General features: G+C 46.6%; 1 protein-coding gene across 2 annotated transcripts in view; it reads left to right on the forward strand.

Annotated features, from left to right (window-relative positions):
* Window positions 1-3,068: 3,068 nt before the first annotated feature.
* Window positions 3,069-15,014, forward strand: part of STK39 (serine/threonine kinase 39) — a 259,098-nt gene continuing 247,152 nt past the window's right edge. Inside the window, exon 1 of one of the 2 annotated variants that reach the window (XM_045575258.1) lies at window positions 3,069-3,566. In XM_045575258.1, the coding sequence (XP_045431214.1) occupies window positions 3,284-3,566 (283 nt within the window). In that variant the 5' untranslated portion in view covers window positions 3,069-3,283. The remainder of the gene's footprint in view (window positions 3,567-15,014) is intronic. The other variant, XM_036421465.2, reaches the window with a different exon arrangement.

Here is a 15,014-nt window from a genome sequence, read left to right on the forward strand (position 1 = left end):
GTCTGATTTATGAATACACACCTGAACACCACTTAAGCTCCTTGTAAAGCAAATAACTGCAATTATCTGTTTATAAAATGACAAACACTTTTGACAGTCATGACTGACAATGGGGGTACTGCTGGCATCTAGTGAGTAGAAGCCTGGGGAACAGATCTCTACAGCAGAGAGTTATCTGACACTAAATCCCATGGTGCTGAAGCTGAGGAACCCTGACACACAATGGGGCAGTTATGCACACAACAAAATGTAAACACACTTTTATCCTACCTGCTGAAGTCTGACTGAATGTGTTCTTTATGTACTGAAATAGATCTTGTTTATATTTTATTTATTTATTTTTTATTATTTAAAAAATATATATTTTATTGATTTTTTACAGAGAGGAAGGGAGAGGGATAGAAAATCAGAAACATCGATGAGAGAGTAACATCGATCAGCTGCCCCTTGCACACCCCCCACTGGGGACGCGCCCGCAACTCAGGTACATGCCCTTGACCCAAATCGAACCCGGGACCCTTGAGTCCGCAGGCCCAATGCTCTGTCCATTGAGCCAAACCAGTTTCGGCAGATCTTGTTTATATTTTAAAGGTTTCCTCCTCTGCCATCTTTTTAAAAAATATATATTTTATTGATTTTTTACAAAAAGAAAGAGAGAGGGATAGAGAGTTAGGAACATCGAGAATCATTGGTCAGCTGCTTCTTGCACACCCCCTCCTGGGGATGTGCCTGCAACCAAGGTACATGCCCTTGACTGGAATCAAACCCAGGACCTTTTAGTCCGCAGACCAAAGCTCTATCCACTGAGCCAAACCGGTTTTGGCTCCTCTGCCATCTTTCAGTTTAAATTTAGTAATGGGTTTTCCCTGAATTCACTGTATTATCAGTTGAGTACTATTTATATACATATATTTCTGCATTGTAAGTACCATTTCACTCAATTGTTTATGGAAGCATTAACTTAAAATTCTAATCTAATGCCTTTATGTGATTTAAAAAGATAATTCACGTTCTGTTCTTCATTTATAAAAATGATGCCAAAGGCCACTGAGAGTAGCCATAAACTGAACTACTGGTGGTGACGGATGAGTCATCAGTTCTTACAAGTCATCATCCTGGTAGCCATTTGGGAAGTGATGGGCTGCGTACAAATATCTGGTATGTGGCTAAGAAACAGTTTTTTTTTTTTTTTTTGTGGGAAACTAAATGATCTGTGTTTGATTCAAATCTGTGCTATTGACCTTTTTTTATAATATGATTTTTAATTGACTTTAGAGAGGAAAGGAGAGGGAGAGATAAACATCTTATGAGAAACACTGATCAGCTGCCTCCCACACAACCCTTACTGGGGATCAAGCCAGCAACCTGGGTTTGTGCCCTCACCCGGGAATCTAATCTGTGACCTTTTGGTGACTGGGAGGAGATCAGCTGACTGAGCCACATTGGCCAGGGCTGTGCTATTGATCTTGACAGCATCATATTTTCCTATTAAGTTCCCAAGAAGTTTCTTGGACTTCATAGTCCCATTTCATGGTTTGAAAGTGAAAATTTAAATTCATATCACAAAAGCCATATTCATTTAATCATTTTTCTTTTCCCTTCAAAATAGTTCTTAGGAATTCTTTGGGATCAATGTTTGAAAAGGTGAGCAGATATAGAAAGCCCCTCTATTCCCTGTTCCTCTCCACTTAAAACATCAGAGGCCTAGAATTTATTGGTTATAAAGTCCATTTCTTGACAGACATTAAAATCAATATACGTGAACACCCATGAATAAAAAATGTACACTTAATACAGCATACATTTCTGCTCATAGATCAGAGTATCATTGTTGTTTTATGCCAAGTGTACCATATTGCCAAGAGATTAAGCACATTCATTTTCAGTTTACATCATCGTTTCGATTAGACATATAAAGTTTCTCCTAACGAATTTCTAGTTTCCTCTGATTTTTTTTTTGTAAGGTGATATTTGTACATGCATGCTGGAGACACAGTTTCACCATTAAAAAAATTAAATGTTCATCATTCTTATTTATTTAATAGTCGTCACCATGAAACCTACATAAGATAATTTTGGACAAATGACCAATAGGAGCTTTGGTTTACTGCGTCATTTCAGCTTAAGACAAGAATGGTGTAATTTTGGTCATCGGAGGGAACACAAAGAACATTCAGTGTTAAATATGACACCTATAATTAGGAAGACCTATGGTTATACCATAGCAATTTTAAGGATGAGGTAATTTGGGGAGAGTGGGGGGAAAAAGCAGCAATTAATTAAAAAGTTTTCAATGCAGTTTGTGTATGCTGCAGCACATTCGTTGACACCCAGAATGCTCTGTAAAAAGAAATGCCTGCTACCTGTTGTCCTAACCGGGTTAATGTCATGAATGGCACAGAAATACCCTTTCTCTTATTCCAACTTCAGAGGCCCTTCCATCCTTTCCCTGGGATCCAGGCGGCTTGGAACAAACGAAAAAGAAAAAAAAAAAAAAATCCTGTGAAACAGCCCAGGGCCTAGGGAATCAAGTTTCACTGAGAAAAAAAAACACACACAAAAAACAAAACAAAAAATAAATAAAACTAGGAGTGCCGCGATTAGATTAGGCCAGGTGGGAAAGTGATATTGGCAGGTAGTGCCTTGGAAAGTTACCGCTTTGGTTATTTTTTAACCGGCGCCCTGCAAACCGCCCGCGAGGAGGTGTCTCACTCGCTATAACTTGAACGTGAACTTCAGGTTCCACGCAGGTGGGGAGACGGGGCTGAATCCGAGAACCTGGGGGCGCCCCCCTACCCCCCCTGCGTCCCCAGGGGCATCTCCTGGAGAACCTGACGGTCAGGGCAAAGGCGCCGGGGAAGCCAGGAGCCCCGGGAACGGGGGGACGGGGACCCGAGCCCCGAAAGCACACCCACCCCCGCCCCGCGGGTGGGACCCCCCGGCCGCGAGCAGCGCGCAGGGGGCGGCAGTTCCCCGGCGGCGGCGGCGGCGGCGGCGGCGCTGGAGGCAGAGCCGCGCGCACGAGGTCCGGGGCGCGCGGCGAGCGCGGCAGCCGCCGCCTCCCCCCTCCCCTCCGCCGGCGCCGCCTCCGCCCTCCGCCCGGCGCGGCCTCCCGCTCCCGCCCCTCGTGGCTGGCTCCGGCGGCGGCGGCGGCGGCGGCGGCGGCAGGCGGGGAGGGCGTGCGCCGGCCGAGAGGTGTCGGCGACGAGGAAAGGGAAGTTTCAAGTGGAAGGTCGTCCGTCCACCGGCGCGTCCTCCTGCTGCTGCTCTCCCCGGCAGCATCATGGCGGAGCCGAGCGGCTCGCCCGTGCACGTCCAGCAGCCCCAGCCGGCGGCTCCGGTGACAGCGGCGGCGGCGGTGCCGGCGTCCCCGGCGGCCGCGACAGCAGCGCCGGCTCCCGCTCCGGCTCCGGCGGCGCCCGTGGTCCCGGCCCCGGCCTCAGCCTCAGCCCCAGCCCCAGCTCCAGCTCCAGCGCCGGCCCCGGCCCCGGCTCCGGCCCCGGCGGCGGCGCCCGCGGTCGGCTGGCCCATCTGCAGGGACGCGTACGAGCTGCAGGAGGTTATCGGTCAGTGCGGCGGGCGCGGCGGGTCGGGGCGGGAGGGGCGCGGGATGCCGGGCTCGCCTGCCTGCCTGCACGCCCGGGAGCGGCAGAGCGGCCGCCTTCGGGGCCTACCGGCTTCAACAGTTTTTTTTTTTTTTTTGCTTTTTTAAAAAAAATTTATTTGTTCGTCTCTAAACGCCGCCGGTGCTGCAGGCGGCGGCGCGGCGGATGTGACTCGCGCCGCAGACCAGCCGCATGCTGCAAACTTTTATCTCGCACATCGCCGGGGCGGAGAGGCCGGGGCCGGCAACGTCGCCGCCGCCGCATCCCCCTCTCTCCCTCCCTCCGCCCGCCCGCCCGCCCGCCCGCGCGCCGGGGCCGCAGCCCGTGGCCAGGGGCCGCGCGGAGAGGCGGCCGCGGGAGGGGAGGGGCGGGTGGGGTGCGGGGCGCCGCCCTGCGCTGCCCGCGCCCCCGCCTCGCGCCCCCGGGGGACTCTGCGGGCGCGGCCGCGCCTCTGCTCTCCGCGCCCCGCGCTTCTGCTCCCCATCCGCAGCCTCGGCTATCTATCCGGGCTGCGTGGAAGCCGCGGCGGAGGCCCCGGTTCTCCGCTCAGCGCCGGGAGGATGCTGGCTTCCCTCGCTGACAGCCGCTGGTCCAGCCGCCGTGCAGCCCGGCTCCGCGCCGCCGCCTGGTACCCGCCGCGCGCGGGGCCGCGCCGCCTGCTGTCCGGCCCGGCCGCCCGGGAGAGCGGGCGCCCTGGCCGCCTGCCCGGCACCGGGCGATGCTCGCTTCTGGTCCAGGGCCGCGCTCCGAGGGTGAAACCCGAGGCTCTGGGTGATCTGTTCCCTGGCTTCGATGCCTTCTAGTGGGCTCGCAGATATCACCTTATCTTATATTAAAAAAAAAAAAAAAAAAAAAAAAAAAACCCTGGCAAAGTCGACCGGCAAGAAGCCGGAGTTACTTTTCCTTTGGGCCAAGCACGTGAAGGGCCGGGCGATTTTCATTGACCCTTTCTTTACGCAGAGCCTTCCCTGTTGGGTCATCCTGTGGGAGAGGCTGGTTAAACCGGGTCAGGGGAGCCTCTGGGTAAAGGGCGCCCTCAGCTAGTGGCCTTACCGGTGCTGGGGTGGGATGCTGCCACCCCACATCTTGATCGTTAAGTACGGTGGCGGTGAGAAAGGGATTCAGAATATCTTGAATGCTCTTTTGCTTTTCATGAATAATATTCTTCGGCGGGCCTTTATCACTTGCTACGGTGTGAACGAAGCATAGTGCAGACTGAAATTGTGTGTATGTATGTGTGTATATATATATATATGAATGAATATGATAGGCAGAACATTTAACCTAGGGTATAAGAAGCTTCAAATAAGCTAAAACGGCATCTCTACATAAAATTCTTTAAAAAATTCCAGACCTTTCATAACTTTTGACCAAAGGCTTCCAAGTTTCAAGGGCTGAGTCTTGGTCACTGCCTGGTATTAAATAACGTAAAGGGTGTCTAAAAGCCTCGAGTGTTCAATGAAAATCCCTTGAACCGGCATATACGCCCTCTCATCTCCAGTTTCACTGCCTACCCCTCCCATGTTCTGCTTATATCCATTGTACCCGGAATAGTCCGCTGTCCTAGGACTCATCCTGTCTTCCATTCCTTGCCTTTGCCTGGCTCTTCTCTAAGTTCCCATCTTGATAGTGAGGCCCTCAGCTTCCAAGGCAGCCACAGTGCGTGTCCTCCAGAGGCCTTCTGCTGCTTCTGCTCTTTTTACACACCTCCTAGCTTGTAACGCCACAGTTTTTGTTTTCTCTACAGACTCTGAGGGCCTACTATGTCTCAAGCATGGTGCTAGGTGCTCACAGTGTAGACATTAATAAAAATGGTCCCCGCCTCAGGGACTTCAGGCATTCATATAAATGATTTTGTAGGATGTGCGGAGGTGAGGACTGGGAGAGCACAGCGGAGGGAGTGACTGCTAAAACAAGGAAGCAGAATATTCCACAGAAGACCGTGGAATTTGAGTCTACAGCCATATCACCCTGAACGCGCCTGATCTCGTCTGATCTCGGAAGCTAAGCAGGGTCGGGCCTGGTTAGTACTTGGATGGGAGAAGACGGTGGAATTTGAGCCAGATTTTGAAGTTGGACTAAGAGTTTGTAAGGTGCCTTAGTATTTCTGTTGCTGTCCCCCCTAATCATCTGTGAACTTAAGGGTGGTCTTATTTATCACTTTGCAGCTTGAAGGATGTTCCATCAAAGTTGGGCGATGCTATCTACACCATAGGTTCCCATAGGGTTGGGACCAGAATTTACTTATAATCAACTTATGTGCTTACTTTGTTAATTAGTAGGGTTAAAAATGCAAGCTTTGTCTTTTGAAAAATGTAAGAGTTTTAGTTAGTCAGTTTTGTGGACTAAGGAATAAAATCTTATTTTTGTTTAAGTGATGGTGTTAATTGCATGGCTTCTTTCGCCTTGTAGTAACAGCATTGCTAATTATGGTTGGTCATTTATTTAATAATAATGAAAAGAAATTTACCTGAGGAATTTGAGAGCAGAAACACCTGCTCATTTCTATCTCCATTTGTTCACTGTCACACTGTGGGAAGAGCTTTTGAATATTTTAATTTTATCTAGCTTAGTTGGTTTGAGAGTCATCCTGATACATGGAGATTGTGGGTTTGATCCCCAGTCAGGGCACATACAAGAAGCAACTAATGAATGCATACATAAGTGAAACAACAAATCGATGTTGCTCTCTAAAAATCAATAAACAAACTTTGTTAAAAAACTTCTAGCCCAGCTGGCATGGCTCAGTGGTTGAGCATTGACCTATGAACCAGGAGGTCATGGTTCAATTCCCAGTCAGGGCACATGCCCAGGTTTCGGGCTTGATCCTCAGTGTGGGGTGTTCAGGAGGCAGCTGATCTATGATTCTCTCATCATTGATGTTTCTATCTCTATCACTCTCCCTTTTCTGAAAAAAAAAAAAAAAAAAAAATATATATATATATATATATATATATATATAAGATTTTATAGGAATAAAATCTTATTTTTGTTTAAGTGATGGTGTTAATTGCATGGCTTCTTTCGCCTTGTAGTAACAGCATTGCTAATTATGGTTGGTCATTTATTTAATAATAATGAAAAGAAATTTACCTGAGGAATTTGAGAGCAGAAACACCTGCTCATCATTTCTATCTCCATTTGTTCACTGTCACACTGTGGGAAGAGCTTTTGAATATTTTAATTTTATCTAGCTTAGTTGGTTTGAGAGTCATCCTGATACATGGAGATTGTATATATATATACATATAACTTCTAATATATAATAATATATATATACACACACACATACATATAACTTCTAAAATAAACAAAGAATTTTATCTCATATTTTCCAACTAAAAAGAGATGGCTTATATGGAGGACATGTTATTGAAAAATCAAATTGTTGAAATAGGATTTTGTAAGGGTAATGTTTATAGGGAATTGCAAACCCATTTCCATTTAGTGTGTAACGCTAGTTCAGTAATTAAGAGTGAACTGTGGTTAAGCCCTTTTGCTTAAACATTACTCGCAAAAAAGTTAGTAGTTTAAACACTGAGCCAGTTTGGGCATGCACGTGGGTGGACAGCCTTTGCCTCCCCCTGCCACACAGCGGATGACACCTGACAGGGCTCCCGCAGTGTGAGCTGTGACCGGGAGGAGGCTCAGGTGTGTGGGAGCAGAAAGCCAAGGTGCTCGAACTTTCCAGCTTTTTCTTCATTTCCTTCTGGGCAGAGGTTGGGGCCCCAGGATTAGGAGAGAATAGGTTTGCTCACATCCAAACAAAGCAGGTTCAGTTGTGTGACTTCTGTTTTAGAAAAATAAACACAGGGTTTTGCAAGTCTAAAAATAAGGTTTTCTCTTTGTTGTATTGTTCTTGTGTGGTAAAAGATCAATGGGGAATTTGTAATGAATGCTCTTCTGGGTAATCTAGTCCGAAAGTTTTACACACCCTAGAAATGATTAAATTCTGTGGGAGGGGGCTTTTGACTTAGAGAGGGGTTAACAGTGTTGTGAAATTATTAAATTTTCTTTTAGTCATTAGTGTTCTTGTCTTTGTAGATATCAAACATTTTTTTATTGATTTTTTACAGAGAGGAAGAGCTAGAGATAGAAAGTTAGAAACATCAATGAGGGATAAACATAGATGAGGGAGAAACATTGATCAGCTGCCTCTTGCACACCCCCTACTGGGGATGTGCTCCAACTAAGGTACATGCCCTTGACCGGAATCAAACCTGGGACCTTTCAGTCCGCAGGCTGACGCTCTATCCACTGAGCCAAACCGGTTTCGGCTAGATATCAAACCTTTATGTCTGCTGTGCGAGTGACTGCTCTTTGGAGGCTTTCTAACTATTTATACTCTTCAGGCTTGTTAATCTTTGTTTCTCACCTCTCCCCCATCTCAACCTCGAATTCCTTCTTTAGAAGGATAAGGGGTACCCAAAGATAGGCCAACTGAAAAGTTAATTTGTTGGCGATATTGCTTCTATCACCTTGATTCATTAAACAAAGAAGATAAGGTGAGTCATCTAAATGTTGAGTTGGGCATCCCTAATGGAATTGAACAACTTCAAGGAACCTTGCTGTCAAAGACTGGTAGTCATCGCAGTATCAGTTTCTGTGTTTGAATCAGACATTCCTGGCAAGAGCTATTATCTTTGCTGATTTTCCTCAGAGAAACCATAAATACACCTGTACCTCACAGTATGTTTGTTTGATTTTCTTAGATATATATTTTTTTTTTTTTCAGGATGAGCCATTCTGTAGTTTTGCACTTTTTCTCAGCATTTTTAGCAAATTTTCTCAGCATTGTTCCTCTTTTGTCATTTAGAATGATTTACAAGTAACACCTACTGAATTTGCAGTCCTAGTAAACAAAAGGAATTTGGTTCCTAGGCTCCTAGGCCTCTGGGTCCTTCGTTCCATTCTCTCCTCTGAGGCTGCATATAACCACTCAGTAACAGACACATGGCCCACACTTTAAGGAGCAGCAGCCTTTCTTCCCAAAATGAGACCAGCTTCGCTCTGTGCCCTCAGAGTTTCTCCCTCATCATTGATGTTTTTTCTCCTCATCGATGTGGTGTAGGGATTGGCTCTGGTTTGATAGATGTTCTGGAGGGGCCTTGAGAGCAGTAGGAGCCATCCTGGGCACAGTTGTTTCTGAAGGACCTCAGAAGGCCACAGCACTGAGTGTGCCTTCTGCTCTCCGCAATTCCTTTAAATTGCGCTTGCTTTGCTGCTGCTGCTAGTTTGTTAGTTTGGCTGTTTTTATTTATTTATTTATTTTTTTAATCTTCACCCGAGAATATGTTCTCTTGTAGGTGTCCCTACCAGGGGTTGAACCTGTAACTTAGATATGTGCCCTACCAGGAATCAAACCTGCATACGGCACGACCCTCTAACCTAGGGGTGTCGAACTCAATCAGAGAAGGGGCCAAAATCTAAAATCCAGCCTAAATCGCGGGCCGAATGGTTTACTGAACAGTCATAAACTGTCATTGTGATGGAAATGCAGCAGAGTGCAGTGATGACAGCGTGGTGCGGGCCACATTGCAAGGCCTGGCGGGATGGATTTGGCCCGCGGGCCTTGTGTTTGACACATGTGCTAACCAATGGGGACACCCAACCAGGGTGGCATCATGTTTTTTTATTTAATTTAATTAATTAATTTAATTTTTTTTTATCTAAAAGAGTCTTGAGATACTTGGCCTAAGATAGGGCTTTTGATTTTCATATTACTTTACCTTTTTTTTTTTTTTTTGTAAAGAGAAATGTATCTAGAAATATCCTTTTTGCATTTTTAAAATCACTGTGGTAAAACATGCAGATATACATAGGGTTTATCATGTTGACCATTTGCCAAGTGTAGATAGTCCAGTGGCATTAATTGCACTCACAACAGAAATGCTCTTTTAAGTATACAGTTCAAACTACCACGTGCAAAAAATCTTTGGGGTAAGAAGGAACTTATGGTAGAATTACTGCCATACTTACTTTACTTATGCATTTGATTTATGACTGGTAACATGACTTTCTCCCTGTCTCGGATAGTCTGTTGTAGGCTGCATTTTTTTATTGTATTTGAGAGTAAATTAAAACATTGCGTGCTCTGGAGTCAGACGGCCTGGTCTATTTCACATCTTGGCAGTGGCACTTGTTGGCCTTGAGACCTTGAGCAAATTACTTCGACGTGTCTGCACTCAGATCCCTCATTTGTAACACGGAGATGATAAAAATAGGGTTGCGAGGACCCAGAGAATGCAAAGCACTTAGAATAGTGCCTGGCACAGCGGGTGCTCTCAGTCAGTCTTTGCTGTGACTCCTGTAAACCGCATCTGCTGATCGGATTCGGGCCGTCGGGAGGGAACACAGTCTGCCTCCTGCCAGGCTTCGGAGTGGCTGGAAGAGGTGCCTGTGCTCACTGCCTACCAGGGAGGAGGCTGGAGGACAAGGAGCCTGGTCCTCTCCCCCTTCCGGTGGGCGGCTGGGAGAAGGTGGCCTTCTGGGTGGGCCTGCTCCCCTCGCCTCTGCCCCTCGGCCGTGGCAGGAAGCCGGAGCGGGCTGGTGCGGCCTGTGGAGCTCCTGGCGATTTGGCCGGCTCCTGGGTGTGGGTGCCAAATGGCCCTCTGACAAGTGGTGAGAGCATCCTGCGGGAAGGTTGCTGGGAGGACCAGCCCATCATCATGAGAGGGCTCTCGGAACATCCTGCTAAGACTGCACTTTTCTCCCACCTCCGAGTCTGCCCCGCCGAGGCTGCCATGCTGGCAGGAAATGCTGCTGACGACGGAAAGAAACATCCCCTGGCCCGGTGAGGGAAAGGACCGGCATTTGTCTTCAGATAGAGTCGTCACTGTCGCTCCCCTTTCTCTCCTTCCTTCCCTCTCTGCTTTTCCCTTGGCTTATGAATATTCTCAAGTCTCTCTCCTTCCTTCCCTCTCTGCTTTTCCCTTGGCTTATGAATATTCTCAAGTCTCTCTCCTTCCTTCCCTCTCTGCTTTTCCCTTGGCTTATGAATATTCTCAAGTCTCTCCGTCTTATCTTGAACCACAAAAGAGAACAAAACAAGACACTCTTACTACTCCTTCCTCCTCCAGCTACTATCTTATCTCTTTCTTCCCTTTCACTGCTGAGCCCTGGAGAGAACCTCCCCTTCACTCTCAGCCCACAGCCACCTGGCTTCTGCCCTTTGCTGAGAAACCAGAATTGCAGTCTTCACAATCGCCATGACCTGCCTGAGGCCAGAGACAGTGGACGAGCAGTCCTCCCTTCTCCTCTCTCTGTGGGACTTGACACCATCTCTCCATTCTCCTCCTTTCCTGCCTGGCCCTGCCCCAGAGCCCACTTCTCTACCTTCCACCACCACCCACAATGCCAAGCGTCTCCCTGATCCTCCCTGATCGTTGAGTTGGCGTGTGGGCTTCCTTTTATAAGTTTGTGTTTAGATACTAGAGGCCCAGTGCATAAAATTCTGGTAGGGTCCCTAGTGGCTGCTGGCTGCCGGCTGGATGCTCCTTCCCTTCTTTTGGCTGACCCCACCCCCTGGTCCAACTCCCAGGCAACTCCTGGTCGAGGGGGCAGTTTGCATACTACGCTTTTATTATAGGATTTCACATAATTTCATACTCAAACTCACTGTTTCTCCATTTGTGCTTCAATCTCAGTTCAACTCCTTCAACATTCTCCACCTTCCTTAAGTCCCTCCACTTTCCCATCTTCCTCCGTCTCCCACATCTCATTGGTCATCAGCCCTAAATATTTTTGCATATTTGAAACATTGTCTCTGACTCTTCCTCCTGGCCGTCCCCAGTTTAGTGCAGGCCCTTATCTGTTCTTATTTGGAGTATTGTACAATAGTAACTTCCTAACCAGGTTCATGTCTCCATTCATGCTTCCAGCTCTAGTGTGCCTGGCTCCAAAGTGATGCTGCCACGCCAAACGTTTTATCAGTGACCCCCTTGAGTGGCTTTCCCGTCATCCTCAAGGTGAACTCTAAGCACAGTGTGTAAGGCCTTTTTGGGAGCTGTCTCTGACCTCCCTTTCCCATCATACCTGCCATTCTTAGCACAGGACACCCCCCCCCCCCCCCCCGTGGGAACCTTTGCAGTTGCTGAAATGTTTCATGCTTTGCTAGCCTCTGCTAGGTAAGTAAGTGCTCTCCTGCTTGGAAAACCATTCCACCATCCTTCCCTTTCGTCTTCATCTACTTAACACCGAGCTTTGTCTCTCCAGTTGTCTCACCTTTTATTGAGGTATAATCTGCATGTGGAAAAGTGTATGCAGAATAAACGTATAACTTGATAGTGTGTTCTTAAATTGAACACACTCTGATCGTGGCTCCCTTTTAGGACTGGGAGTAAATGATCCGTCTTCACAGAAACTTCTGCTGCCCATGTGCCTCCTTTGCCTCTGCCCCTTGCTCTGTTGGATATTTCAACCCCCTGATAGTGCTCACACTATAGAGTGTCCCCCCAAAAAGGTCTACATATATTCTGAGTAATTATAAAGGCATTGTTGATTAAAATACATTTCATTTTCAAAATTGAACTACCAGCTACTAAATGTATGTACATTTTTGGGGATATCCTGTATATGAACATTGTTTGCCTGCTTGCCCATCCTGGCACTAGATGTTAATTCTTAATTCCTCCTTGAGTACGGCAGCCCCACGTTAAGTGTCCAGTAAGTGTTTTCTGGATGAAAGTCTGAATTCTGGGGACAAATCCTCCCACCCTCCTTGTGGAAGAGGAACGTTGCCCGACTTCTAAAAGTTTGTCTCTGTGGTTCCTGAAGATTTGATCTTGTCCATGGCTAACGATAATGCTGATTTAGTTGCGTTTGGGCCAGTCAGCTTAAAGGGCTCTGTAGAAATTAGTTCATTAATCCACCCGGCTCAGGAGTGCTGCCCCTGCCTGTGCTGTGCAGGCAGGCAGGCAGCAGGCAGGCAGCAGATAGCCAGAGGCCTGGCTCTCCGGAGGTCATCTGACAGTGAGGTGGCCTCTCTGGATTAAAGGAGCCGAGCTCCCTGCCACCCCCCACCCCCACCAAATCAGCGTTTATTCATTCACGCATTCATTCATTCATTTTACTTTTTTTCCCCCTCACCATGTATCCCCTCTGTGCCCTCTTCCTCCTCCACCCAACCCCAGCCACCTCTGCAGTCACCACACTATTGTCCATGTCTCTGAGTTCTCTCTCTCTTTTCTTTTTACCTCAGTCCCATCTGCCTGCCTGTAGGACTGTCCTTTCTTTATTATCTTTATTATTTATTTATTTAATGTTTAGTATATTGATTTTTTTTTTTTAATTTTTATTTTTTTACAGAGAGGAAGGGAGAGGGATAGAGAGTTAGGAACATCCATGAGAGAGAAACATCGATCAGCTGCTTCCTGCTCACCCCCTACTGGGGATGTGCCCACAACCAAGGTACATGCCCTTGGCCAGAATTGAATCTGGGACCTTTCAGTGCACAGGTCAATGCTCTATCCACCGAGCCAAACCGGTTAGGGCAGAGCTGTCCTTTCTTAAGTAGACTCATGCCTTCACTTCTATGTATGTATTTCTGTATAACAACCCTGAGGAAGTCTGCGGGGTAGAAATCAGGACTGCTGGAGAAGATCAGGGAGCAGACTATCAGGACAAGTGATTTTCACAGGTTTGATGGCAGGAGTTGCATTTTTGTAAATGATAAATGACCAAGGGTGATGGGATTGGCGTGGTACATGCTAAACCACGGAACTGGGGTCTTTTTAAGTGAAAACCAATCTAATAGGTGTTACAATTCCTTTATGGTTTATTTATTATTATTATTATTTTTTTTGGGGGGGGAACTTATTTTTCTATTTAAATAAATTCTCAATGTAATCATGTGAGATTTTACATCCTTCTGCCCCTTCACCCAAGGACAGCTTTGTTGAAATTATACCAAAACAACTTCTGGATGATTGAAGTAATTCAAGTGTTTCAAGTGCTTCTTTTCTCAGATCTGCTATCCATTGGTCAAGTTTTTGCTACGAAATAAGAATTCAGTATATCGATTCAAAAGGCACTTTACATTGGGCTTACCTGGGAAGCCAAGGAGAAACAGCAGCTTTTTAAGAGAATGGATTGGCAGTGCTCTAGCTCCAGAATTGATTTAGATAAACACTTTGGAATCCGATGTGAGTAAATGCCGATGTATTTCATGTTTCTTCTCACTTGCCAAACAGTTATTTGAGAAGAAAGGGCTGGCTTAGCTTTAAGAAACTTCTTGGATCTTGAAGAGTGAGATGAATTGACCTTTTAAGCTGATTGTGTATTTTGAGCTATGGGAAAACATCATTTTAAGATAGTTTTATTGTCAAACTTCTAAGTAAGTGGCATTTATTATAATGCCCAGAGGCCTGGTACTGTGGGTGCTCTCTCAGTTCTTCCGTTAGCTGAAAATAAATATTTTGGTGACATTTATAGGGTTCAGGTTTCCCAACTTTTAGGCACTAGTAGAGCTGGTTACCAGAGGAACTGGTGTGGTGAGTAGGTTTGGTGGCTTTCTGTCATATGAATGAGAGATCTTCATGTGGGAAGTATTTTGAAGCCAGTGACTTGTGACAATTCTGAAACTTCTCACAATCCCTCTATTGATGGTTGACGTCCTGGAAGAATTTGAACTGGTAGCATCAGTTTGTGCCAGGGTTTGTAACAGGGGTGTTCCAATTGCTTTTGTTCCTGGCCTGTTTGGTTTGGGGGTTGAAAAAGTATTGTATTTTCTGGATTAGTGCCCATTGACCTATCTTGTGTTGCTTACACTTTAATTTGAATGATCTGGTTTGTTCATTCTCCCTTTCTCCTTTCCTATGACAGGCCCTTCTCTGCCTCCTTTCCTTCCTTCCTTCCTTCCTTCCTTCCTTCCTTCCTTCCTCCCTTCCTTCCTTCCCTCCCTCCGTCCCTCCCTCCCTCCCTTCCCGCCCTCCCTCCCTCCCTCCCTCCCTCCCTCCCTCCCTCCCCCCCCTCCCCCCCTCCCTCCCTCCCTCCCTCCCCCCCTCCCTCCCTCCCTCCCTCCCTCCCTTAGTCAGCTCCTAGGTGAGGAATGGCACAGAACATCGAGGGATACTGACATTTAATCTTGGAAGGGACTGAATGAAGAAAAAATCCACTCTTGCTTCTTTGCTTTACAACTGAAGACCCTAACATCCTAACTTGAAGTAATTTGTCTGTGGTCCAGAAGTCCTCAGAATCTTCTCAGGCCCATGATTCCTACCTAGTCCACTATTTTCTTCTACTCGGACTACATTGAGTCCTCACTGGTGGGAAGGAAGAAGTTAGAAAAGTATCGACTCAGTGAATTTCATAACTACCATTTTAATAAAGCTAAAAATATATCTCATTGTGAATATGTTTTCTGTGTAGATATCATGGTAAATGTCTTATTTACTCATTTAGATATACTAA

This window comes from Pipistrellus kuhlii, unplaced genomic scaffold (genome assembly GCF_014108245.1).
Source record: "Pipistrellus kuhlii isolate mPipKuh1 unplaced genomic scaffold, mPipKuh1.p scaffold_m20_p_7, whole genome shotgun sequence".
NCBI classification, from domain to species: Eukaryota; Metazoa; Chordata; class Mammalia; order Chiroptera; family Vespertilionidae; genus Pipistrellus; species Pipistrellus kuhlii.